Here is a 27,472-nt window from a genome sequence, read left to right as displayed (position 1 = left end):
TTTCTAATAGGAATAGAAATAAAGAGGAAAAAAAAAGTTGTTGATTGAGTGTTTAAAATTTTTGGTTGTCAAATTTTGAAGAGTCTTATTTGAACTATCCATTCTTCCTATATTTCAGTGTGACATGCAAGGCTGTTTTACTGTCACAAGTACCAGTGATATTTTCAATCTGCATTATTCACCCTTACGGTGCAGTATTTTTCACTCATCTGGATTCCATTCAATTTTTTTGTTTTTTCTTTTTTGACTGATTTACACTGTTCACACTTATCATACCCAGTGTCAGACATTCATATTACGTTTTTTCTTAAACAGTTCATATTGTACACTCGTGATCGCTGTTTGAACTTTGAAGAGTGTACATTATATGAACTGTTTGAAAAGATGTGTGTAATTTGAATGAAAATTTTAGCTACGAATATAATTGCAAGGTTTGATTATTTTGTGACTTAATTGCTTTATCTTACCGAACTAACTATTCAAGGGAAACATTTCAACTATTTGGTGATATATGAAGATGTCTGAATGATGTTAATTTCTCATCCTTAATAACTAATAATTCTAGCAGACGTTAAAAGAGTCGCCACTTTTGGGTTACTTTGGTTTGTTCCTTGTCACAATTAATTGAGCATCTCAGCATTTTAGCGTGCTCACTTTACAGTACCTTGGGTCCCAATTCCATTGTGTTCTTGTTTTCACCTTATAAGCTGAACTGAGCCTTCCCCAACGTCAATTTCTTTAATTAATGATTCTCTGGGTACAAGACTAGTTAGTCAAGGTTGCAGGTGATTTTCATGCGCACTTGTAAGTCCTGTTTGGCATTTAATTTCATTTTCATATTTAGGGTACACAATATTTCAACTAATAGGTGTTTTGGTAGTCACAAAGTACTTATGAGTCAAGGTTAAGGGTCACACCGTCTTCTTTTAATCCATTGAGACATCTTTTACTTAACACTTAAACAAATAATATATAAGATACAAGAAACCCTAACTATACATTTAAATTTGAAGTCGGAATAATGGTTAATTAAAAGGTTAAGAGTCTCAATCCCAATCTATAGCCCAAAAACGGAGAAAAGTACCTGTGTTGCATAAAGAAGGAAACCAAAGTACCACCAATTTCCCCTTTGTGAATAAGAATAACGATTTGCTTTGAAGTGGGGATTTCTTAACTCATAGCAAAGCTATATAGTGACCGGTATTGTTTAAAGCTAATAATTTACGCCATTACCACGCGCGTCTTTGGAAGTTTTATGAATTTATCTTTGCGGTACGTATTGTTGCTTTAATGATGACCCCATTTTATTTTAGACCCTTTTGTTGTCTATGCCTGATCAAGACACATTGATAGTTGGGCCTGTTAAGGAAATTGTGATAATGGTGTTGGGGAGGTGGGACATGAATTTTGCTAGTAATTTAATATTCATCCCTTCCCCTTAGTATTATTTATTTCTAAAAAAATATTAAAATACTAATTAAAATTTTAAAATTATTTTTTTTTATAAAAAGTATAATATTTAATATTATTAATACATTCTTATAATAGTTTGTTGTAAAAAATGTTATCATTTTTAACAAATGCCTTTAACTACACATTAGTAAGATCTTTTGTGTAATACACACTTCTAAAAACAATATTAACTACTTAAATTTATGATAAAATATTCCTTTAAACTAATATTTTAGCCAATAAATAATTTTAAATATGTAAATTATATTATAATTTAAAATAAATAAGTACATTTAAATATATAATTTTATTTCAGATTCATAATGAACAATTTAAATTGTAATAAAAAAAATTTAGTTATTTAAAATTTATTTTAAAAAGACGATTAAATTTTAATTTAGAAATGGAGATATATAAAAAAAATTAAAAATAATAGATGATTAAGAAGATTAAATATAAAAATATTGATAAAATAAAAATAGTTTTAGGAAATTTAGATAATTTATTTTTGATTAGTTGCAAAAGTAACATGTAAAATATAGTAAGTATATCCAAAGAAAAGAAAAGAAAGGACAGAAGATTGAGAAAGTCTAATTGAGACTGGAGAGAGCTTTTCTCTCTTGAGTTGTATACTTTAACTTATAATATAAAAGTAAATATTTAAAAAATAATAATTACGAATTATTTAAGTTTTTGAGTGAAATAGTTATATATCGTGATATTATTAAATAGTTAATATTTTCTTATGTTTCTAGAAGTAACATATTTTGAGATAAGTTAAAATACACAAAATAACTTATAAAATGAGACGGAAATACAGAATTGCTTTTATCCAAAAGTTTGATATTTCAGGATACCCCTATTATACGTATCAAATTTTCTAATGGAAGCCTAATATTCAACATTTTGATAAGGAAAACGAAGTAATAATAGGTAAGGATAAGGACTTTTAACAAATGTATATTTCTCTATCAATGCCATTTTTTTTTATAAACTATTGAATGATTTGCTGGAATTTTCTCAATCGAGGGGCGTGAACAGCATCATAATAATAAAAATAATAGAATTCTTGCAAGAGAGGAATCTTCTCGAGAAAAATAATGAATTGGTCCCCATTTACAATTATATGCATCATCATCATCTACTCAGATAAGAAAATAAAAAGAGGCACTGTTTTCAGTCATATATCATCATCTGCTTCAGCCGAAAACAAAGGGAGAAAACCATAAGCAATCTAAAAACTACTCATTTCTTGAAACGAACTCTACATCCTCATCCTCTCTTATCTCTATTTCCACGGGAGAGGCCAAAAAAACAAAACTTCAAAAGGGTAAAATATAATATGCTAGTCACGACAAAATATTATATAGAAAATCCTAACCAAGAATGGAAAATTGTGACTAGCTGGTTATCCTCATCAGAATGCAACACTTTTGAGGCCGTGGTGAAAGTTAAAAATTCTCATTAGTATCTGTCAAATTCTGAATTTCTTGCTCCATCTTGCACCATCTCTTGGTGGCGACATTCTTTGCTGCAGAAAGCTTTCTCTCCTCTACAAAACACAACCCAAATGAATTAGAATAATAAAAAAATAAAAAATCATACTTGATGAATCATTTAAACCTATCACTTTTGGAAATGGAGCTAGCTTATACCTGTAAATAAAAATGTCCTTAGTCTGCTCAAGGTGCTTCTTGCAAGTGTGACAGAAGCTAAGGAAATTGAGTGAAGGAGAGTTGGGGGTATTGGGCAGGGAACAGTAACTTTCCACAATACAATTTTCGAATATGTGTGTTGTTCTAGGATTAGGTCCATGTGCTATCACACACGTGTACTCCTCGGAAAGCTCCATCTCACTCAAAGTCATAAGACCTGTTGCAAAATTTTGCGAATCATTGGTTTTGGCAGCACAATCAGAAGCACATGTTTTGGATTCAAATGAAGGTGGTGGCAGTGGCAAAGGTGGAATTTTCACTCTATGCTTAGTTCCAAAAAGAACAGTTCCACTGCTTGGTTTAGTTGAATTATGAGGAAAAGTTTCATCTTTGAGTGCACCAACAAGAGCAAGGCCAATGCGTTTTGAGGAAAAGGGTGTGTTTTCTGAGGGCATTCTTGGGGAGGTAATAGCTGCTTCTATCTTCTTGTCATGTGACAAAGGACTCCCAAATGGGGATGATAAGGCTCTGGTCTCAAGAATCGATGTGGGGCTTCTCAAAGCCTCAGCTCCTGCTGAGAGACACTTCACAGTGAAGTCTCGGAATTTTGGTGAAAATAGAGAAGGGATGATTGTTCTTTTGCAACTCTGATCTCCCATCAAACTTGGCTTCGTCACAGCTCTTGATCTGTTTCTCAGCAGCATAAGTCCTTAACCAACAAAAACAAACAAGTATTTAAATTGATGTTACTAAGAAAGCCACTTTGATTGATGAAGACTATAATATCCAAAAAAACAACATATATATATATATATACACACACACAATATATGTACCTTGTTGCACTTGAGGTTCAGTTCAGGGTTCTTTTTAGAAAAAAAAAAAAAAGAATCCTAGTGTTCTGGGAATGTTTGTGAAGAATTTGAGACACAAAGCCAAAAAAAGAAGTGGTGATCTGAAAACTGTCAGGGTAACTGAATTGCATCTGCTCCCTCTTCTTGTTTAATTTTATTCAACAGGAAAAAAAAGCATATATTCCCATAAAAAAGATGTTACTAGTGCAACACGTACTGCTACTTTGGGGTGTTTATGATTTTTTGTGTGAGAGTTTAAATTCTGGAATTTTATGGAGAGAACAAACAGAAAGAGAAGAAAAAAGAGGGAAGCTTTCGACTTGTTGGAAGAGAGAGAAGGATAGATGCTCGAATGTGGCTTTTAAAGGAAGAAAAAGCAAAAGAGGTTGTGTACATGAAAATCAAACTTTATTACTTCAAAGTTTTGCTTTCATTTTCAAATTTTCTTTTTAATAATACGATACTATTTTTTTCTCTCCCTATAAATGCAAACTGTGCCATTAAACCAAAGGACTGATCGTAATTTTTTTTATTATTTATTTTGTCTTTTCTTATCCTTTATTCACTGATGACTGACCCAAGGTGTTTTGTCCTCACTCTGGTGTGGTTTCGAACAAGGAAACGGATAGTAAACTAAAGAAGAATATCGGATAATTCTAAATTCGTTATAAAACAAATGGTTTTTTTCACCTAAAAATTATAGATGGCGATGATTTTACACTAATGTAAAATAATTATTATATATAAATAGAACTATACAATTTTTAGTTTAGGAGTCTTATTATTTTAAGTTAAAAAACCTTGATTAATTTGCATTTTGAGATTTTTTTAAAGAAAAAAGTAAAGTCATGATTACTTACACAAATGGACATCAGTTAGAACTATACAATTTGATTATTTGTTTTTTATTTTTTACTGTAACTTTATTTGTTGTTGTTTCCACAAATCTCCGTACTTTTTGATATTCGAATGTAAGAATTAAGAAAAAAATGTAATCCTTACTCCGTTTTTTAAGGGCTTTTTAGTACTTGTAGATAACACTCCGATTTTTTTTTTTTTTTTATATATGTTTGAGATCATGTAAAATTTAAAAAATACGTCCTCAAAATTTTTTTTGTAATCCACTTAGGCATCTTGCTTTTGCTACTATATCAATTGCTCCATGTATAAAAGTGAATTTGTTTCTGTCCTTTTTTTTTTGAATTTTTTTTCATACATTAATAGATAATTTGATAAATGAATGATTTTTTTTTTCGTGTTCAAGAATATAGTTAACCAATGTGCTAACTAATTAACTAATTGACTACGATAAATTAGATCAGATTTTGAAATTTATTAATTTGAGTCCTATAAAAATAAAATTTATTTTTATTATTTTTTTATTGTAAGTCCGTTAAACAATAATCTAATATAACTTAATAAACTTACATGTATAATTTGATTATAAGGGAATTAAATAAGTTGTTGTGCTTAAAACCCCACAAAATAATTTGAATAATTGTTAACAGATAATATCTAAAAAATTATAATTTTTTGTCATTTTCTAATTGATTTTCTCACACTTTTTAATGAGATTAAGATGAAAGATGGAACATCAATGGGTTCTTATGTGTCTCCAAGTGAGGTTGAGAAAGTAGAAAAAAAGTAATAAAATCTATTAATCATACCAAGAAATCGTTTAACAGAGTTAACGCTAAGGACTAATAAAAATATGTTTTATTTTTACAGAAATCAAATTAATACAAAAAAAATTATATGAAAGCGAAATTAATATTTTTTCAAATTTTACAGAACCCACACATACCGGAATTTTTCCCTACCTTAATCAAAGTACTAACATGTTTTTTACTTCCTAATTTTATGTAAAAACATGAAATTCCTTGTAGGGGTGCAGGAGAGTGTTACAACGTGACAAATATGTTTTTTTTTTTTAAATACAAGGGATTAAAAGTCCAAACTAAAACCTACAGAAAAAAGAAACAAAAGACACATCTGCCAACATAACTAATTAAATCCAAGCAGAAGGACTATTAAAAACATGAACCCCATCTGATAACCTCAATCCCTTTCATGTGAGTTAATTTTACTTGAGTCACACAAGATCACTGTAAATAATAAATATTTATGTCTGAGTATTTGCAATACCCTTCTTTTATCTTTACTTATATATTTTATACGTTTTGTCTATTTCTTCCAAACTATTATCCTTCATCTCTATTTTTAAATTAAATTTCAATAGTATTTAAAAGAAATTACCAATGATTAAAAATAATCTTATATTACATTTTATATTCTTCATTATAAATATAAAACATAGTGTAACATATAAATTATTTTAGTTCAAAATTCAAAAAATTCCCACTTAAGTAAATATACTATTAAAATAATAAGTGACGGTAAGTAATTAAATTTAAATATTTGTTTTACATTCTAAGGGTTTATTTTCAAAAATTAATATGACAACACTCTACGCTTTAAAGAACTAAGATGCTATTTAACCAAATTTTTTAATGGCAAAAAGGATATTTTTTTTGTGTATCATAATGATTAGTCTCTTTAGAAAGATGTAAAAAAAATAAATCAAAAGTATGACTTTTTTTTTATACTTTTATATTCTTAATATGATTTTCAATTAATAGTAGTTATCTCTCATTGTACACTACGATGGCTATGGTGTGTACACTTGTGTAAATAACTTATTTTTATGCCTTTTGTACATATATAAATCACTTTATTTGTGGTTATGGCTTAACTTCGATATGCAGGCACCTTTTGTGCAAGTTTGTAACTTGTAAGTTGAGGTATTCTATCAATTATTAAACTATGGTCCTGGGCTTGGTCGAATAAATTATTTTCACATGTTTATTCTATAACGTAATTTGTGCAACATCCCACGTGAAATATTCTCGACTACAAAATTTAATCCCATTTTTGACAGTTTTTAAGCACAACTAAACCGAAGTCAAGCATTGGAGTTTAATAGCAAATGTACATCAAATACACAATGTATATCTGAGTGTAAGCATTATATTTTAAAATTGTTGTGGTAAGTAAAATTAAAATCCATAGCTCTGGATTTACCACCATTTTTTATAGCTCATAGTTTAGCCTTTTTTGGCATAGAAAGTTGAAATTGAATCCTTTTAATTTGAAGTTAAGGCTTCACTTTATGGAGCATATTGAACCATTTGAGCTGCTTAATTTCATTTTCATAATTTAATACGTGAGCCTTGCACATAGAATATCTATGAATATATATATATATATTAGGAACCATTGTAATATTGACATATAAACCACCGAATAATTTTTTTTATGAGATGATCACATCATATCATGTTCGTGGTGAAAGTTACTTAATTAGCTTTTCTATATAAAGAAGGGACCATAAATCTGATTTCTTGACCGTAATATTTATTTTATGCCAAAATACATGACATGTTTAAGAGAACTCATCCGTGTACAATGTCTCATAAAATTGTGCTACAAATCGCACATTAGTTTTCCCTCTTTCCTTGAGGGTCATGATTTCTATCAAAGCCAAGGTTGGTTTATTAGTACAACACTCACTCATATACAAAACATAACGTAGTGGGTTAAAGTGTTTTTGGGGTGGGTGGTCCATCTACTCAATCAAAACATGTGGGGCATAAATGGAAATAAAAGAAGAGAGATTTGAGAATTGAGGAAAATGGTGGGGCCCAATCTGAAGGGTGTGGCTCTAGCAGCAACTTTCATGCTCCGGTCCAGCCCAGCGCCAAATACGTACACTCATTCATCGTCGTCGTGAGATGGGACGTAACGTATTTCGACTCTTCTACGCTTCTATCATCTCAAGCTTAAAATAGAAAAAAAAAATAAAAAAATACCCATCTCAAAAGTGTGTATTCAAAATAATAGATATGAAAGGAGTAGTTGTATTATGTTAGCATTAAATAATTTTATTTAATAAAATATTTTATACTATTTGGGTATAATTTAAATAAATTGTAAATGTAAGTGGATAAATAATTTAATTAAATACTATTTATTATCAATTTCTTAGAATTTATTTTTGATACACTATAAATGCAAATACTTATATATTATTTATAAACTAATTAGAAATCTTTGAGATATAAAAGTGGGTTTATGTTCTACATCTTGAGAGAAATTTGGTGGACACCAAAATTTATTAAATACCTAGAGAGAAAAGAATGATAAAAGAGAGAAATGTAAGTGTAACATGTACTATTATTTTTATTATTATTACTATGATATATAATATGATCCGACAAAAAAAAGTGAAAATAATAAGTGCTGATAAAAGTTTTGATACATAGAGATGTTTATATATCTTAACTTACTAAAATAAATAATTTTTTTATTTAAGTATAAAAGAGCTTTAATATTTATGTTATTTTATAAATTAAAATAAACTTTTCACAAGTTCTCTCAAATAAATATTTTTCCATTACCAAAAAAAGACATCCTAAATGTAATACTATTAGACTATAAAATTTTTTCACACCGTTCGAAATACAAATTAAAACTAAACACAAACAGTACTATTTGAAAAAGGAAAATAGATTTTGTGTTTAATTTGTACATACAATCTCAATTCATAAATAGATATCAAGTGTAAATTTGTAATTAATCACTTAAAATACATTTTGTTCTTATAATTCAATTTCAGAAATTTATTTATTAATTCCAAGAACTAACTGTTATGATGATGCATTACACTTTCAGAAACAATGGGAGTTTTACTCCAAGAGTAAATCCACATCGCTGGCCATGTTGATTAGCCATTGATCTCGTGGACGTCACCATCTTACTCAGCAACCTATTTTCTCTTTTATTGTAGATGCTACCTTTTCCAACCTTGTATTTCTTCAACGTGGGACTTTAATGCATCTTTTTCAACTCTCCTCGCGCCCCACCCATCATAACCCTATTCAACAAGGATGATTGACAGTTACTGCTATGGATTCTCTTCCTTCAAAAACCAACACTTCCAACTCAAATCTATTAAGGTAAGGTTGTACCCTTAATAAGTTTAGAGTATTGCATACTTAAACATCTTCGCGAATCAAGTAAAGAATATAAATGAGTGAAAGTAATATCCACTAATATTATTTAGAGTAGTGCATGAACTTCATTGTTTTGCTTGAAAATATTACCTGATCATATTACCACATAATAGTCAACAAAACAACAAGGACAAATATTATGGCTTACATACAACTCAAAGAAGCCATTGAACAACCTAATTCTTTGTCTCCTGTTGAAGGAATTCACATTCCTTAGTAGGAGCACACATATCACATAAGCCATGAAAGTGAAAGCCTAAATTCTCAGCAGTGTACAACCAAGAATGGTACCACCACACCGTGTCATTGGAGCTGCTTGGCGCCACGTCGGTCTGTCGCTCGCAAGTGTAAGAACATCAACATCAGACAGTGGCTTGATGTCCCAATTCCACCTGTCAGGGCCAATGACACCTCCAATCACATATAATTCATCACCTAAACCTATCATTGCAAATCCAATTCTCCTTCGAAACTCGGAAGCTGAACCTACAACCTTCCTCATTTTTTTGTCTTGCTTGATGATTAATCCATAGCTTATTACATAAAGGGCATCCCTGATAACTGCCATTTGACCATGGAGCCACCCATATTCCTCAACCGTCCACTGACCTGCATTGTCTAAAACTTGCACCGTTGACATATCCTTGTGCAGTACATGCACCTTTCCTCCAATCACCACTCCTGAACAGGCTGAATTATGGGTGCGATGAAGATCAGGCATTGGAATCCAAACATCTTTCTCAGGGTCATACATTTCTGCTTGAGATATTGACTTTCTGCAGCTAGTGAAGCCCCCAGCCACAACTATTTTTCCATTCATAACACAGCATGCAAACATAGAACGGGGAACGAGCATTGCTGCACGGGGGGACCATTGCCGTACTACAGGGTCATACGACCAGACTTCATTTGTTGCAAAACAACCATCTTGGTCACCCGTCAAAGGATCAACAGCATCACTTCCACCACCAATTACAAACAACTTTCCAGCAGTGGAGACAGCACCAAAATGTGAAAGGTGCCTGATTCTTGAGGGTAGAACAGGAAGAGTAATCCAGAGATCTCGCAGAGGGTCATACAACTGCCATAAGTTCTCTGGTTCAAAAGCACAGACACATAACAAATCCTCTGACGAACCAAGCTCCTGTCGAGCTTTAAATAGTTCAGGGCCACGGACAACTGCTCGCCAAGCACGAGAGACAAGCTCTAACTTTGGATGGAGGTAGAAGGGAACCCATGCAAGGCACCTGATTGCAACAGCATCAGGAAGTCCTTCAATCAGTCCAGACATAACAATCACCTTTTCATCTATGTTCAACAATTATCCTACTCCTGCTTTACTGGAAGGTGCACCTGCGGTCACAATATATACCCAGTTATGCACATTAATAATGTAATACTTGAGAAATACAAATGCAATATAAGAAAAGCATTACTAATTTGAAAGCCATCATCACGTACAGATATGTTTTCACTGAGAAATGGTTGTTTCCAAAATATAAGCAATTTATTTTATATTTGAATGAACGGGGAGTTCACAAAGAGGTCATCCAAAACAAATGAAATGAAACTAAAATGAGAATATGTTTTATCATGTTCTTTTCTCACTTCATGATAGCCATTTGTCATTGAAACTTCAGTATTTAAAAGCTAGATAAAAGATACAAAAATTGTAGAGCTAACTGCAAGTAAGAAAATATTGAATTAAATGCAAAAATTATATTCAATTGTTTCAGATGCAAGGCAACACCATAGATCCACACAGTAGGTTTGACGCTTCACTGGACTCCATTAGATCTCAATTAGTGCCACATACCGACCCAAAGGATCTCAGGTCAGAAGTCCATCTATCCAACTCAATGTGAAAGTCATGGGGACAGTATAGATACTCTAACACACGAGCATTTATGCCCTCAAAATCCCCCATAGAGAAGCCTATTAGTTAATATTTTTATTAAAAAAAAATGAACTCTAAAGCATACCATTTTCACTCCTTTACCCTAAGCAACTGTCTACTGTCTGGTGTGCTCTTAGTCTTCAATCATTAGTCTGAATTTTATCTACCTACCTACATACACCATCCAATCTAAGAATTGAGACTACTACTTACAGAACACTGTTTCTAACTTACCCCCCTCAGAAAAGTTAAGAAAACAATTAAATTTATAGCTTGATTGTTCCTCACAAAAATTACAAATACTCAAAACAACCAGCCCAGTGCTAAATTTTTTTGCAGGCTCACTCACATACAAATAAATTAAAGACATAAAACTTAAGAATGGAAACTGCCACTGCAACGACAAAACCACATCATTTTGCTCTCTCTTAAACACATAATGCAACCCAGCATCATATTATGTTGAGTACCTATATAGAAGGATGAAAGAGATCAACCTTGTAAATAAAGAGGTCCATCACCTTATCGCACACAAGATCAAGTTTTGACTTCAGTTTCAACGAGTTTATGACGATGATGCATGCTACTATGCTAGTGTTTAGCTCACCTGCAGGACATAATTCCCAGAACACTTTATCACACAATAAAATCATGTTTTATCTCCAGTTTTCAAAGAATTTATGACAGTGATACATGTGTTTAGCTAATCTGCAGGACCTATTTCCCAGAACATGCATAAAACAGCCAAGGAATGTTATGTTATGCTATGTTTTTTTTTTAACTTTCCTTTCAGTACAGAAGGAATGATATTTCCAGTTGATATATCTGAGATCTGGGATGAGCCAAAACTAAAGACCAGTTGCATTCCCATGCCCAGGCCAGTTAGTAACAGTTACAAAGACCTTCTGAAGTTTTGTCTTAGTTCCTACAGGTCAACTTCATGATTCTAAATTACATAAAAAGACTCTAAAAGATCAAGGAAGCAGCATATATCAAAAAACTTCCAACACTAAATATCCAACTCCAACTGCAAATCAACAAACAGAAACAACAGAAAGTGAACATGAAAGGAAATACCAACGTCAGAGACATCTAAGTCACTGCAGTTGTAAATGGATCAAGCCAGCATAGCTTTCCTCATCAAGTCCAAACAAGAATGTGATACTTTGCCTTTCTAGAATAGAATGAATCACTACATTGAGACTCAGCATATATTAAAAACATTTACTTTTTTATTTATCAAATACGTTCTTATAAAGTATTAGGAGGATTTGTAGCAGGATAGAGCATTACTCAATAGAAAATTCTATTGCTGTGCATGAATTCTAAAAAAAAAAAAAAACAATTGACACGATTCCACTAAGGAAAAAGAAAGGAAAATTGATTGAAGAAGAACATCAGTTGAAAGCTTCAATCTATGATCCAAAACTGAAATTTCCCGAAAACGTCATCACTAAAAAACAGCAACAAAAGGAAAAGCTAGACACATTCTACGAAGAATTTGGACAATAAAGATGAAAAACCTCGCTATTAACTTCTACCGTCGTATTCCAATCTATATTGATATTCCAACCCTAACATTTCAGCACAAGGAAAACAATTTAACAAAAAAGAAAAAGGAGAAAAAAAAAGGAAAATAACCGAAGAATTTTCTCGAGTCCTAAATCAAAACTCTGTTGAAATTCAACATAACCGAAGAAAATGGATTTCGATCAACTCTGCGCAAAACGAAAAACTGTGTAAATTAGGCATCATCCAGTAGCAACTATTCGAGTCAGAGAATTTTGTTTCTCTTTTATTATTATTATTATTCTAAGATTGGTTAAAAGAGAGACAGAGAGGTTTACCTGAAAGAGAAGACAATAGCGAAGAAGGAAGGAAGGGATTTGGGTGTGATTGAGAAAAAAAGGAAAACGAAGAGAAGATGGTTCCTTCGTGCGCTGCCAACAAAACTTGCACGGCTGAGTTGAAAGAGTTACCACTTACAACTTGCAACAGAAGCCAATGTTAACGTTGTCGTTATTGTTCTGTCTCACTTACACCTTCGCTCATGAAAAAAACACCCACTATTTTTCCTACTTTTAATTAAAATTCAATTTGTTCCTCAAAAGTAAAAAATTGAACGCGTTATTTTTATTGTACATAGTGATATGTTAATACTATTAATTAAAAAAATAATATAAAAACATCTTTAACGTTTCACTTTTAAGTTTTTTTTTTATGCAAATCAATTTTGTATATATATTTTTTTCGATGGTGTAAATTTATTGTTTGATATTTTTTTTAAGGGTAATGACAACCTTATGTTGCGTTCAGGTTCAATTAATCTTCTTCCCTTCCGCTTAGTACAGTTGCGTGGTCTTTTTCTAGGAATATTATTAGTTCTTTTCATTTTCTTCCCCAAACCTTCTTGGTTGATCTCTAGAACATGGAATCTTTCTTTTCTTTTCTCTCATAAATATTGTTTTCCCCTTGCCCATGCTTGAGAGATTATTGTGCAATACTTCAAGGAAAATCCAAGTTAGTTGATGCATGAAAACGGCACGTGGAAAAGGAGATGACAAGAAAAGAATAATAAAACCATGACAAAATTAAATCAAAAGTATTATATAATGCTGGTTCATTCAAGCTTAGCTGGCTATATATATGCTTGTTGGGTACTGATACTTAAATATTTAGAGGACAAGGTGAATCAATTTAATTACTGATATAATGAAATTTTGTTTTGAAGAATATTTGTGAGGAAAAGAAAAGTTTCAAGATTCGTATCAAGTGTCTAGAAGAAGTCGTTCTTAAGCTGTAACATGTAACGCAAATATGAAGCATTTTCAACATATTTAAACAGTTAAACAGAAAAACAATTTCTAGACAATATGTAGTTTCAATCAGTTATGGCGATATTCCAACTTAAAAAAATCAATTATGGGGATATTGAAAAATAGATGTTATCAGATAATTAATTTAATGAAGAGGCATCGGAGATGTATAGCTTTTGTGTCCATTGTTTCAAATTTATGTATTAGGTAAATAGTTTTTCTTTTTTAGGAAAGATTAGGTTAATAGTCTTGAAACAGTAAAAAAATATCAAAACTATTGATCATTATTAGTAGCAGATTAAAATTTATAATAATTGTTCAAAATGATAAAGCAAAGTGCCAAAATAAACCATAATAACACTTTCGTAATGCACGGTTCAACTCGAATGAAATTGTGGTGTTGAAAAAAATATGCATAACAATAGAGTAAAATATAGGACAAGGCGAAAAAGTCTAGGCTGTGAGATGAAGGTAAAAGTCAAAGTCGTCGCAAATACTAAAGAAAAAGAAGTTGATCAAATTCAGGTTTTAATATATTTTATATTGCAAATCAAGTTTTGAAAATAATGCCATCTTTCTTTCATTTCAAATTGAGTTTTAAGACAAAATTGAAACGTTTATATCTTTTTTTTTTTAACTAGTGCTCTATATCATTATATGATGATACATGAATTGACAGAAACATGGAGCAAATTGAATACTCCTTTTTTTTTGAGTGAGGATATGGTTAATGAGTTTTGGTTGTTGAAGGAAATGGGGTATGTTGTCAGCTCAAACATCAATTGGGGAGGTGCAATCACAATAAAGGAGGGGTGGAGGCGTTTAAGTAAGCAAGTAATGGAAGAAAAGATTTGCTGAAGAAATTATTAAAATTAACTGGTGTCGGCAGCAAGAGGATGTGGGTTTTGGAGTTTTGTGTGACATAGACAAAGAGATAAACCAGAGTGTGGCGTGCAACTTGATTGAGAAACGGTATGGAGACAGAACATGGTCACTAGTACCAGAATTAGACCCCATCTGCTTTAATATGGGAATTGAAAAACCCTTACATTGACGAGATTTGAAGATTTGTAAATGATAGAGGATCCAGGAATATATTGACTCAAGGAAATATGTAGGTCATTGAAGTTCAATTCAAAATAAATATGCAAGTGTTGAGGAGATTACTAAGCATGTTTGGATGTCCTTTTAAAATATGGTATATGAATTTTAAGGTAAATTTAATGGTTTACAAATTCCGTTTTACAAAAAGGAAAAATCTTAATACTTTTGCAGATCTTACTTTACTACAAAAGTCTATTTGCAACGATAAAACTTAGGACATTTTTTAGAAATAGTATAATCAAATACTTGTTTAATAAATTTTCGTTAAACTAGGGCTAGAGTGTTAATAAATTAAATTGTACGTGGGCATTCTATTAAAACAAATTGAAAATAACTTATTTTTAAAAATTCAAATGAAGTTTTTTAAATAAGATAATTTTTTTTAAAAAAAAAATCATATATTACTTCCATAACTCAAACTCAACAACGAAAAAAAAAACATTTGATATCACCCTTATTTATTGAATGCAATTAGACTCAAGATCAAAATTCAATCTTCTTATATATGTTCGGTCGGCCTCGGCCTATTTGACTGGGCGATCAAGTAAATCAAATTTTGGACTTTCCATAGCAATAGCTTGTGTCAATTTAGCACTGGACACAAGACAAAAGTAAATTTGATGTAGGAAAACAATCTGATACTGTAGCAGTGATGTTCAAGGTTTTCAATTGTAATCTTGGTCGGGAAGCTGAAACCAATGTGCGTAAACTACATGTACCAGCACCAACATTTTATTCATATTATTAGGTTATCACTCGTTAGGCTATTATTACTTTTAAACGAGTATTATACAGAGAGTCCTATAGTCTTCTGATTCTGGTTATAGTCTTCTAGAGTGATAATTTTAACATGTATAATTTTCTATTGCGGCGGTAAAAGGCTTACTCAATCATTAAGCAGAAGAGACACTCTATTTGTCCACTTCCTTCGCTAAAAGGATAAGCAAAGAATTAAAATAGAAATATAATATCATATTGTTGATAGGTCATTGTAAAAATTGTCACTATGTGAACAATGTTCTGCACCTAGTTTTTGTATTTTATTTTATACTAACGACAAATTTCAATTATAAAGCTTGAACTAGCGAAAATTATATTATCTCGCTCTGTTTATGAACGTGATTATCTATTCTCCTGAATTGGAACCTAGCGTGACAATAATCGATTTTAGTATTAATTACTAGCTCAGGTGATTGCTATTACTAGTCATTACACTCTTTTTAGGGAAAACTGAATTTCCTGCAGTTAAACTTTTAATTGCAGAAAAATACTCACTATAAAGAAATATTTTTATACATTAAACACTAAAATAAAATGTAAATTAAAAACATTTTGAGCTCTTAAACCTGTAGTTGCTTTTGAACTATAAAGGGTGACATAATAATTATTAGACCAGAAAACAAAAGTGTAATGTCTAGGCATTTTTTCTGATCATAACCCAATTATGGTGGATTGCAGCTCTTCCACGGGAGATGTAGGGAGAATAAGATCTAGACCCTGCCTTTATAGATTTGAACAGTTGTGGTTGGAAAAAGAAGAGGATTACAAGGAAATTGTTACACATTCTTGGGTCCCAGGAGATGCAGTGATGGATAATTAGAAGAGGACTAGTGAGAACTTAGCTGAATGGGGTTTGGGACACCTCCTACCTTGAATAAGACTTTCATTGCACTAGTCCCTAAGGTAAAGAAGCCTACTCACTCAAGCCAATTTAGACAATGTTATCTTCAAGCTCATCACCAAAACAATTGCAAACAGACTCAAGGTAATTCTTCCTTCTATAGTGAGTATAAATCAAAGTGTACTCGTTCCTGGTAGACTTATTACTGATAGTGTACTAGTGGCTTTTGAGACTTTTTACTATTTGAATACAAAGAAGACAGGAATGAATGAGAAGTTATATGGTGTTGAAGCTTGACAGGGTGTAATGGAATTTCTTGGGGGGAGTATTATTTTTTATGGGATTTCTCCCTAGGTGGTGCAATCTGATTTGGAGATGTATTTCTATTGAGTCCTTAGTGCTGATTAATGGCGCCCTTGGAAGTGAATATTCATCTTTTGAGGGGATTGAGATATTCTCTGCCCTGAGGCTTTTTCTGCTCTTATTACCAAATCAGTGGAGCAACAAGCATTGCAAGGGATTAAAGTGTGTCCAAAGGCCCCGTACATATCTCACTTATTCTTTGCTGATGATAGCATTATGTTTGCTAGGGCTACTTCTGAAGAAGCTACCCATTTATCTTGTCTCTTAAAAATCTGAGACTGCTTCCGAACAATCAATCAACCTCAACAAGACAGAGGTCTCTTTCAGCCAAAATGTTCTGAGTACCAGAGTTAATGCTGAAAAAATTCTTTCTTCTATTCCACTCAGAAGGAGATGTAATACAAATTGTCTGATATGGAAATTCACCAGTGATGGCCAACATACTGTGAAATCTGGCTATTTTCATGCTCTTAGGAGAAATCAAGCTTCCTAAGCATCATCCAGCTCCTTGTCCCGGAAACCTTTGGAAGAAATTGTGGACAGTTCCTACTATCCCAAAATGCTTAAATTTAGCTTGGAGATGCTGCCAAGATATCCTCCCTATCAAATCAAACTTGGTGAAGAGAGGTTTAGATGTTGATCCCATCTGTCCTAGATGTGGGCAATGTGCAGAAACTGTGGTGCACTCTTTACTGCTATGTGAAGAGTCCAAAAGAGCATGGTTTGCCTCCCATGCTTGGGGGGGGGGGCGGGGGAGAATGGATGTTGATGAGGATACTAAATTTGTTGTCTGGTTTGATAAGTGCTTGGGCCTGGGTGACTTGGAGTTTGTGGCTAGGATATGTGGGTTTCTTTGGACCCTTTGGTATTTCAAAATTTCAAAGCCTTTGCTTGGATGATGTTGATTCTGATTTGCTACAGTTGAGAGGAATCGTATGTCAAAATGGACTAAACCACCCAATGAATGCATCAAGGCTAATTTGGATGTTGCAGTAAGAAGGAACACAGGTTCGGGGCTTGGTGTTATATATGGGGACCAATCTGGAGAGGTTCTAGCTTGTGCTTCTTTGTTTATTCCTTGCTGTTTATAAACCTCACGTGGCAGAAGCAATTGCATTCAGATGGATTTGGAAGGATCCAGTTCGAGTCAGATTGCAAGAGACTTGTTGATGGTTGGAACGACGGTCACTTTCATTATAAAAGCAACTTTTTAGGTGTTCTCCAAGACTGTTCTCTGTTGATAAATTATATAAATCTGCATTCTTTCAATTTTGTAAATAGATTGCCAAATAAGGCTGCTGATAATTTAGCCAAATTAGCTTTTTTTGTTAAAGAGAGATATTGGGTTGAGGAAATCCCCCCTCCCCCCAACTGCTTAGTATTGTATCGGATGATGTTAGGCAGTTAGGCCTATTGACCCTTCTTCTTAATAAAGCACTGTCATTATTAAAAAAAAAAATCTAATTCATTTACATTTAAATTCAATCTAATCCATTCACTTAGAAAAATAATAAATTGGATTGGTGAAATGATTTAACTGATAGTTGTAGTGTGGTGTGGTTGAATTTCATTATTTTTATCCAATTACTAATATATATTTTTACTAGATTGTGTTGTTTAAATTTCTTGTTATTTTTGCTAACAAATAAGTAAAATTATCATAATTGAATATTATCGTAATTTGTGCAAAAACACTAGTACCTAGTTTAATTATTTGTTTTATGAATTGTTAATTATTGATCATTGTTGGACCTGCATCGCATTTAGAGTTATAAATAAAAAATTTATTGACTTTGAAAAAAAATAAATTTAATCTTTTAATTTATTTACTTATTTTTTTCATATATTTATTTCTCTTTTCAATTCATTAGAGCATCTCTAAGAAGTGTTCTTATAATCTGATCTTTTATATAAGATTTAATCTTGTTAAAATTTATTATTGAAGTAAGTGGATTGGTTTTCACTTTGAAAATCTGTTCTTCTACCGTAACAAGTAAGATTTGTACATGTTTTCAAAAAAATATTTTAATATCTCTTCACAAAAAGTATAAATAAATATTAGAAGTTAATCTATTGTTAGACTTATAAAAAATAATTTAAGATCACAAAATTTGATCTTTTATTGGAATAAATATGTGAGATCCATCAAAAAGTTAATTAAGATGAAAAGTTTTGATTTTTTTTATTGAAGATTCTCTTTGGTATTTTTACGTTTTTATTTACCTTAAGTTTCATTCTATATCTCATGTTTAATTTATTTTAACATGTATGATAATTATTATTAATTTTTATTTCTTAAAAATAAATTACTCTGACTGGTCCTAGATCCTTCATCGATCATGATACATTCTGAGAATGTTTAAAAGAGTTTGAGATTATAAATAATTTATGACCTTTTAATAATTTCTAAAAAACTATTTCAATAAATTTCGTAAAATTTATTCAAATATTTTTTAAAATTTAACTGAATAAACTTTATAAATAATTCTATGAATAAATCTTTATTTGATAAAAACTTATAGAATAAATAGTTAATTAGCCTATTTAACTAATAATCATGTCCTTTGTTTAGTTTTTTTTTTTTTGTATAGATCCTTGTTTAGTTTATTTGCATGGGGAAGTAACAGTTAACAACAAAGTAGCTAAGCCCATTCATATTAACAAAATAGCAGTCCATCAGCACCAACAAGTACTTCTTATCAAATTCATGTATTAAATATTCCTTTATTTATTCGAGGTCAAATATATATCTTCTATGGCAAGGAACACTAAACATAAAAATTCAGCACTCAAATCTCTGTTGGCTCAAAATAATCAGAACTTGGTGAAGGTTAAGACACAAGACACAAGGGCAAGAAGATAGAGCACCAAGTGGGAGGGGACTTTAATAGCGTTTCCATCAGATGAACCACCGTCTATTGATGGCACAGTTTTAGATCCTGCACCTGCAATTAACCAAAACGAGTTAAATGACTTAATTAAAACATTTTCTGCAATATTTATGCGCGCAATTCATATACTAACCGTCTCAATGACTAGTATCAGGCATGCATTTGATGAGAGATTATTTTGTGTAGACAACTATTAGAATTAAGTGAATCAATAAAGATCATATTATTACTTTAAAATGTTTGTTTATCCGATGGAATCAAAAAAACAGATATCAATGGATTTACAACAACTCATACATAACATTGACGAGAAATGAGTATTCACCTTATCAATATCTCAAATCAATGATGAATTCGATTTTATGGCTAAACCCTTTGTCAGGCTATTGCTCTCTTGTTTTGTTCCGTAAAATAGAATAAGACATCGATTTTTTACTATAAGATAAACTCTTTTGATTACAAGATGAACTCCTCTCAAAAAAAACATTGGCGCTCATGTAAACGAGGTGCTCTACCTAACTGAGCTATAGCCCTTGTGCTTTTGATACATATTTTATCATAGTATGTAGATAATTTTTCGTCAAGATGAAAATTGCGTCATGTTTAACCAACTGACTTAAATCACTTTAAAATGTTTAGTGCATGAAACTTATGTACAAAGTCTATATTAGAATCTCTCTCCTTCATCTTTTTTTGTGAGTTTAAGTACAAAGTGATGTATACCTGAGGGAAAGTCTGAAGCAGAAGGAATAATTGAGCCTTCAGGTGATTCAGCTGATGAACCAGAAGGAGAACCAACTGGAGCAGTCGAAGGAGTTGTTGGTCCATTGCCAGCTATTTAAATTCAAGTCATGTAGGTTGCCTACCCTTTCTAATTAAAGACATGTAAAAGCTTAACTTTTCCAAAAAGGAAGTGTTTATCGATAATTATTAACTAATGGGCTGTTTTGTTTAATATAATTATATAATTAAAGTGTCGTAATATTCTAGAGTATGTTTGACTCTACCACGGTACCACCTCCTTAAGAGATGTAAGGACCTAATTAACTTTAATATTTTGAACCAAGAGGAAGCTCCTTAACTTTAGTCATTAATAAGTACTGAGATCGAATGGCCTAGATTTTCTTACGTTTTAATTTCGTGATTATGGTTGCAAATTCACAACTGCGTAGCAGGTTGGTGCAGATATATGCGAATTGCAATTTATGGTCCGGCAATCAAAATGTTGTGGTTGCATTCCATCATGCCATTTGCAATCCCAAATACGTATTTTTCCTTCAAGCTTTTTCAAAATATGATAAAATAGTATACGAATTCATTTAAAATAAATTGACAATATAATTTTCACTTAGTCGGGCATTAATGTATAATTAGAAATTATTAGTTTTTATAATAATTATTTTAAAAGTGATGGGTGTTGTTCTGACATGGTTCAAGAGAGTCTTTAAGATAGATAGATTGAGCTTAGAGAGGCCTGAAACTAAAAGGAGAAAAAATTAAGTAGTTAAAAGATTATATTGGCTTAATTTATTATAAATAGACTGAGTTTAGTTTTTATTATTAATTCCCTAAACGCCATGTGATGACACTTACATGGTTTTCATTAATTGTTATTTAATAAAAAAAATATTTTTCAATAACCATGTTATTTTGTCCTTATAGCTTTATGTAATTGTTATTCCACGTAGCTCTGTAGTTATAGCATTTTAAAAATTGATGCTTTTAGTGAGATTCAAACTATTAAAAGAGTTATTTCCAGTCCTCCAACATGAAATCCTTGATGTGATACTCAAGCCTTATGGTTCTTTCACTTGATAGACTACTATTTTGGGTTGGATTCTCCTCTTATGATTAGTCCTAAAACTTTATGTGCTTCTCATGAGCCACCTAGTTGATCTTCTAGTTGACTATCCCTAACTGAAATGCTTCAGTGTCTTGACTCCTAACTTAAATGATGAAGGAAAGTTACTTAACGCTTAAGTCAGTATTAATCTAAGATATATAATGATTAGGGATTGAGCATATATACTTAAGAGTATAGAATTTTGTTTGCTTTTATAAATAAACCTTTCCCGATAACTGATCAGAAGATCAACTAGGAGGCTACTAAGAAGCTCCTAAAGTGTTAGGGCATTTTTCCTAGTAAAAGTGCTAGTATCTGTTAATGTATTTATTGGGCAATTTTTTTTCTTTTTAACATATAAATGCAATCCAACATCTGTAAAATGTGACCAACACAAAAAAAAAAAAAAAAATTCACATAACTAAATCTTTCAAGTTTCTGTCTTTTTTACTGAGATAATCTCTCAATTTTCCTTTTTTTTTTTACTCATAAAAAAATTGGTTTCAAAATATGGAAAGCTCTGTTCTAGCCAACCACACCAAACTAAAACCCGGGTAATTGACAAGATTCTTCTAATAGAAGCGTTAGTTAAGGTAGTTGAACTCCTCCCCCATGTTCAAATCTACCTATTTCCCTGCTTATCTCTAATCAACCCCTCTACCCCGTCCTAATTAGACAACTCATCATTCTTCTTGCAGCCAATACTTACAATTAATCTTCATGGGACACCTCAGCTCTAATTCAAAAATAACACTGATATTAATATTAGCCCTTACAATATTCACTTCACTACATTTTTTGGTCACGCCCTGCACGACCTCTATAATCAATACTATCACCCCTTGTGCCAACTTCATCACAGGAAGCATCAACAATGGTTTAACTCCATCAGCCACGTGCTGTGATTCACTACTGTCTTTGATAAGCTCTAGTGTGGATTGTGCCTGCCTTCTAGTATCAGCTAATGTTCCATTGCAAATACTCGTTAACAGAGTTCTAAGCAAGCAACGTGGATGAAATGCCTGCAATGTGCAAAGGTGCAATTAATTGTGTTCCATTTTGATGACCTTTCACATTTCATTTGACAAAAAAGTTAATTGGATATCTAATGTAATAGAGTTTTTGTAAATTGCAGCCTCTGGTTCTCCTTTACCGGCTGCTCCTGCTATTGATTAATTTATTTCAATATTGCTTTCATATTTTGTAGTCGTAATCATCCTAGCATTTTACTTCTCTCCCAGTTGATGAAAAATCTTTTCAAATCTTAACCCAATACACACCCTGATTGTGAAGGAAACTAATTTGCTAAAGCATGTCTTAGGTTTGCTGAGTTAAAAAAAAAAAAAATTAAATAAAGGCATCAAATTCCGTATTATTATTTTTTTTACAAATAATTATTTATAGACACTCAAAATCAAATTAGATTGGTTGGGCGACATGCGTATTTATCCGGTTAACCTCTTTACCAATTGTTAATAACACTACAAAATAATTAAGAAAAAACGGATAATAATGTTTTAAGAAAATGAGAGTTCAAGTTTTGTCAGGTTGAACAAAGTTTAAAATTTGTTAGCTTAGAAAGCTGACACAAATCAACCTTATAATTTTTTTATTTATTTTTATTCAATTTAAGTTGAATACCACAAACAATTAAACACTTAATGAAGTTTTTCGTGCGTGATTGGGATTTTTTTAAAATAATAAAAATTTTAAATCCTATAAAAATAAGTAAAATGATGTATATATTTTTTATATAAATAAACTAGATATGCATTTAATTTTTTGAAACAATTTTGTTTGCAGGCCCAGCTCTACTTGGATCAAATGACCAAACTCCTCCGCCTATTGCCTTTTCTCCTTGAAGCCCACAAGGTAGCTTAATTTACTTAAAATTGTTAAATATTAATAATTAGAAAGAAATTTAAAAGTATTGAACGAATGAAAATAAAATTAAAATACGCCTTGCATTGTTGGGTACATAATAAAAATTATAATTAATAAGTGTAAGAAGGCCGTTTTCACACCTGGATTGAAGGTTCCTTGGCTTCTTCACACTCACAGCGTGCCACCATCACGCTACACTAAGGTACGTCCTGCTCTCACCAAACTCATTTTCATCCTCTATCTCTATTCAATTCAACCCTGCATTTTTTTCGTCATCATCTAGGTTTGTGCTTTCGGTATCATTTCATTTAATTAAGTGATGTATGGGGCTAGGTCGAAAATTCATCTGTTTGTTGCATAGAATAAAATATAAATTTAATAATTCTAAACTTCAGAGACTGGTACCTCCAATTTATTTTAAAACCGATTACCCATATTCATGGCTTTCTGCGGGTGTTCTTGATTCAGCAGCTTGTGTGATTTTAGAGTGCAGGAACATCCTGTATGGGTTGGAAAGCAGCTGAGAAACTCATTAGGCACTGGAAAATTCTCAGAGGAGATAATGTGAGTCAGCCAATTCAAACCCACCATATCTTTATTAATTTCACTTTTTTCTTTATTTTATAATTTTTAGTCTCACAGTCACACATTTTAACAGGTTATGATAACAAGGGGCAAAGATAAGGGTGAGACCGGGATTATAAAGCGTGTCATTCGCTCTCAAAATCGTGTCATTGTAGAGAGTAAAAACCTGGTGAGAGATATTATCATCACAATTTGGTCCTTCTGTTTTTCTAATGCCCTATCTTCCTTAGATTATGTTTTCAATTCCACTGTCAATGTGTCTTGCATCAGAATATTAATCAATTGTGACATTGAGCATGTGATTGTGTAAATTTTCCTGATAGGTTTCTCACTCCAATGCCTTTTGTCATCCTCTTTATAGGTAAAGAAGCATATAAAGCAAGGGCAAGGTCATGAAGGGGGCATCTTTACAGTGGAAGCCCCACTGCATGCCTCCAATGTGCAAGTTCTTGACCCAGTGACAGGGTATGTCATTGTTCAGATATTGAACTGGTGATTGCATCTCCAAACGGGATAACATCATTAACATGTATGAAAGTAAGAGTTACCAACTTTTACTTGTGCAGCAAGCCTTGCAAGGTTGGAGTTAAATATCTTGAAGATGGTACTAAAGTCAGAGTGTCCAGAGGAATAGGAACCTCAGGGTCCATAGTCCCTCGTCCTGAGATTTTAAAGATAAGAACTACCCCAAGACCTGCAGTCCGTAAGTATCTAACAAGCTTAATTATGCTTTTTCATGTATGAGTTGTTGACAAAACATGGCCAGAGCCAATAGAGAATCGAGAAAAAGTGAGACGGAAAATGAACTTGAATTATGAGAAAGGTGTGTGAAACAAACAAGCCAATAATGTGGCTTATATAATATATAATATATAGATATAGACCAGAGTGAGTAACGAATCACTAACTAATTACATGTGTATATCTACCTAATTAGATGACTCATCAAACAAAGCGAACTATTGTGATAGAGACTTTATTTTTCGCAATTAATTCAAAGATGTACTGCTTATCTTCTTTGCTACATGTCTGTTGACATGCATTGTTATCCATAACCTTGTTATTATACTTGGTGTTGAGAAAGGAGAGTCTCCTTGCACTTTAGAGACATTCTTTAAACTGACTTGACCTTATTGAAAATTCGAGATAGCAACTTAGCACCACACCTTAAAAAGAAAGATTTTTTAGAGGGTAGATTAATTGTTGAATAATGTTAATCATCAAAGGTTTAAGATTTATTAAGTGCTTTCCATTGTCTTAAAAATCTTGCTTCTAGGACTAGGATGTGTATTGTTACATGATTTCCCCCCCTTGGTATCAACTAAAGCATGTTGGACTTGCGCTCCATATGCAGAAACTCAAATTAAAAACATCATTTGTAATGTATAGTAAGTGTATATATAACATTGTAAGTTGTCGATCAAAGTTATTTGGATTAATGGATTTAAGTCTTCTATAATATTCCATTGAGAGCCAGAAGCCAGGTCCAAAGGAATAGGTAATTCGCATGAATTCATTCTCTTGCTTCTATACAGCTATTTTTCCATCTTAGTGTTGCGGGAAACTACTTCAGTTCTTGCAGATGTGCAAAACTTGTAGGGATCCATGTAGTTCAGTGAAACCCATGCTTTCTTAATTGACAGAGATACATTAAAACTTTTTACAGAATTGAGAAACCCAAGCCTTGTTAATTCTCAAAGATACATTTAAACTTTTTTCAGAAACGTGCTGAGTATTTTATCCTGTTTGTTATTCATTTTTGGCAGTTGGTCCTAAAAATACTCCTATGAATCTTGTGCTAGAGAAGACTTGCAATGCTAAAACAGGACGGGGCATGCCTGAACTTTAAGGAGACGTTGCCTTGTTCCGATTAGGTAATTGCTATCGTGATGAACAAAAATTTGGTGTGAATTTATCTCCTTGCCCTTTGCCATGATTCAATTAAAGACGTGTTTGGAACCACATTCTAACACCACTTTATGATGGGTTAGACGCAAAATCTAGATTGGGTAGTGTTTACACACAGTTACAAACACATTCCTTGTTTAATGTTATCATGCCTAGGAGTTGAATAACTTGTAACTTTACCAATTAGACATTACTACTAGCATTCTTTTTCCTATTCAAGTTGATGTTATCTCCAGTTAGTGATGGTCATTTCATTCCATAAACTTCAATTGTTAAAATGAGTGAAAAGGGAAAAAGGAACCCGTTTGATTGTTATGGTTCTAGTGATTTTTATTAATTGGGTTTGTCCATTAGTGTTGATTTGAGCTAAATAGTTTCCCCCCCCCAAAAGATCAGTCTTCTCACATGTCATATTCATGCGCTGGTACCCTTTTCATCCAGTTCCAACAAACTTGCTGTACGAAGTCAGGTTGCATGAAAATAGTCAAATTTTCTTTAAGGGGGATATTATACGTAAATAAATAACGTAACCCAAAAGTCTTACTTGTTGGGTAACGTGGGTTTTGGTGTTTGATGGACCTAGAACACTGTTTGTTGCTCTTATATGCTTACAAAGTAAAAATGGTTATCACATTTGGGGAAAAAATGTAGGCCCACTTATGATATTTCGACCTAAATGCAAAATGGTTTATCAATTTTTTTATACTTAGTATAATAAAACTCCTTTTTTTTTTCCACTGGCATACTATTTCTCTAAGACTTTTTAATAGTTCCGATAATTCTTAGCTTAAAGAAATACGACAAGGTTAGGAATATTTTTTTATTATGTGACATTATTTTTTAAATATTTTGCTTCATATGAATTTATACAATCATTATAATTTGACCTTTTAAATGACTTTTAAAAATGATCAGACCTAAAATTTGAGTCTTCTGATTGAGATGCAAACTTATTTCTTTTTATATTTTATATTTTATACTCATTTGTTTCTCTTTCTATTATATTTCTTTTTTTTCTTCTCTTTATGCAAAAACGTATGACGTTGATTGGTGTCTTTGGCAATCTTTTTATGACGCTCAAAAGTGAAAATAAATATTGTTCACTTTCACCTCACGCTGGCCTTCCGCTGATGGTGGTTGTACGCACTTATTTGATTTTTTTTTCTTCCACATTTAATGAGGTGAATCAGTTAGAGAAATATTAAAAAAAATAAATAAATAAAAGAAGACGACTAATACAATAAAGAATACGAAACTCACAATGAATAGACCCAATTGGAACCATTTATTTTCCTTACAAATTAAAGAAAACATTTTTTTAACAATATATCACATTATCATCTATTATATTTTTATTTATATTTTTTATAACTTTCTCTATCTAGGTGTAGATTGACATGAGTATACGCACGCACACCCAGCTCTACTTAGCAGCAATTACCCGTTTTACTTGCTACTTAAGAGACACGTACATTAACACTTGTCCTTGTGCATGCAATTGCCACCACATTCCTCACTCCACCCTTT

General features: G+C 31.9%; 3 protein-coding genes and 1 long non-coding RNA gene across 17 annotated transcripts; 1 reads left to right on the top strand and 3 right to left on the bottom strand.

Annotated features, from left to right (window-relative positions):
* Positions 1–2,518: 2,518 nt before the first annotated feature.
* Positions 2,519–4,322, bottom strand: LOC114389995 (FCS-Like Zinc finger 8-like). Its single transcript, XM_028350690.1, has 3 exons — positions 3,944–4,322; positions 3,108–3,816; positions 2,519–3,004 (listed from the first exon to the last, which is right to left on the bottom strand). The coding sequence occupies exons 2-3, from the start codon at positions 3,809–3,811 to the stop codon at positions 2,917–2,919; spliced, it is 792 nt and encodes a 263-aa protein (XP_028206491.1). The 5' UTR covers positions 3,812–3,816; positions 3,944–4,322; the 3' UTR covers positions 2,519–2,916.
* A 4,719-nt stretch (positions 4,323–9,041) lies between these two features.
* LOC114389952 (F-box/kelch-repeat protein SKIP30-like) lies at positions 9,042–12,988 on the bottom strand. Of its 7 annotated transcripts, none has more exons than XM_028350675.1 (4): positions 12,778–12,988; positions 12,572–12,648; positions 11,452–11,537; positions 9,042–10,386 (listed from the first exon to the last, which is right to left on the bottom strand). In XM_028350675.1, the coding sequence occupies exon 4, from the start codon at positions 10,322–10,324 to the stop codon at positions 9,290–9,292; it is 1,035 nt and encodes a 344-aa protein (XP_028206476.1). In that variant the 5' UTR covers positions 10,325–10,386; positions 11,452–11,537; positions 12,572–12,648; positions 12,778–12,988; the 3' UTR covers positions 9,042–9,289. The 7 variants fall into 7 exon arrangements, with proteins under 7 accessions (XP_028206476.1, XP_028206457.1, XP_028206480.1 ...); XM_028350656.1 differs by having other exon boundaries at positions 11,428–11,537; positions 12,778–12,987; XM_028350679.1 differs by lacking the exon at positions 11,452–11,537.
* A 6,522-nt stretch (positions 12,989–19,510) lies between these two features.
* On the bottom strand, positions 19,511–20,584 carry LOC114371182. Its single transcript, XR_003658028.1, has 2 exons — positions 20,449–20,584; positions 19,511–19,779 (listed from the first exon to the last, which is right to left on the bottom strand). It is a non-coding gene; the product is annotated as an uncharacterized LOC114371182 (long non-coding RNA).
* A 1,747-nt stretch (positions 20,585–22,331) lies between these two features.
* LOC114389915 (50S ribosomal protein L24-like) lies at positions 22,332–27,464 on the top strand. 8 transcript variants are annotated; one of them, XM_028350625.1, is made up of 9 exons: positions 22,332–22,605; positions 22,704–22,732; positions 23,371–23,440; positions 23,939–24,016; positions 24,111–24,206; positions 24,399–24,502; positions 24,604–24,740; positions 25,804–25,911; positions 27,331–27,464. In XM_028350625.1, exons 1-8 carry the CDS (start codon positions 22,582–22,584, stop codon positions 25,884–25,886), a joined length of 621 nt encoding a protein of 206 aa, XP_028206426.1. In that variant the 5' UTR covers positions 22,332–22,581; the 3' UTR covers positions 25,887–25,911; positions 27,331–27,464. The 8 variants fall into 8 exon arrangements, with proteins under 8 accessions (XP_028206426.1, XP_028206422.1, XP_028206427.1 ...); XM_028350621.1 differs by lacking the exon at positions 27,331–27,464 and having other exon boundaries at positions 22,340–22,605; positions 25,804–26,297; XM_028350626.1 differs by lacking the exons at positions 22,704–22,732; positions 27,331–27,464 and having other exon boundaries at positions 22,346–22,605; positions 23,372–23,440; positions 25,804–26,297.
* The last annotated feature ends 8 nt before the right edge of the window (positions 27,465–27,472 follow it).

This window comes from Glycine soja, chromosome 2 (assembly GCF_004193775.1).
Source record: "Glycine soja cultivar W05 chromosome 2, ASM419377v2, whole genome shotgun sequence".
NCBI lineage: Eukaryota > Viridiplantae > Streptophyta > Magnoliopsida > Fabales > Fabaceae > Glycine > Glycine soja.
Note: the sequence above shows the minus strand (reverse complement) of the source record. Positions and strands in the feature narration are given on the sequence as shown.

What these genes read in the sequence shown, in the direction of transcription:
- LOC114389995 (XM_028350690.1), bottom strand. Translation starts at nt 3,811, where the DNA reads ATGCTGCTGAGAAACAGATCAAGAGCTGTGACGAAGCCAAGTTTGATG. An exon ending in AAGGACATTTTTATTTACAG is followed by an intron (nt 3,005 to 3,107) that starts GTATAAGCTAGC and finishes TGTGTTTTGTAG; the next exon opens with AGGAGAGAAAGCTTTCTGCA.
- LOC114389915 (XM_028350625.1), top strand. Translation starts at nt 22,582, where the DNA reads ATGAAATGCCTGCAATGTGCAAAG. An exon ending in AAATTCTCAGAGGAGATAAT is followed by an intron (nt 24,017 to 24,110) that starts GTGAGTCAGCCA and finishes ACATTTTAACAG; the next exon opens with GTTATGATAACAAGGGGCAA. An exon ending in GTTCTTGACCCAGTGACAGG is followed by an intron (nt 24,503 to 24,603) that starts GTATGTCATTGT and finishes TTACTTGTGCAG; the next exon opens with CAAGCCTTGCAAGGTTGGAG.
- LOC114389952 (XM_028350675.1), bottom strand. Translation starts at nt 10,324, where the DNA reads ATGTCTGGACTGATTGAAGGACTTCCTGATGCTGTTGCAATCAGGTGC.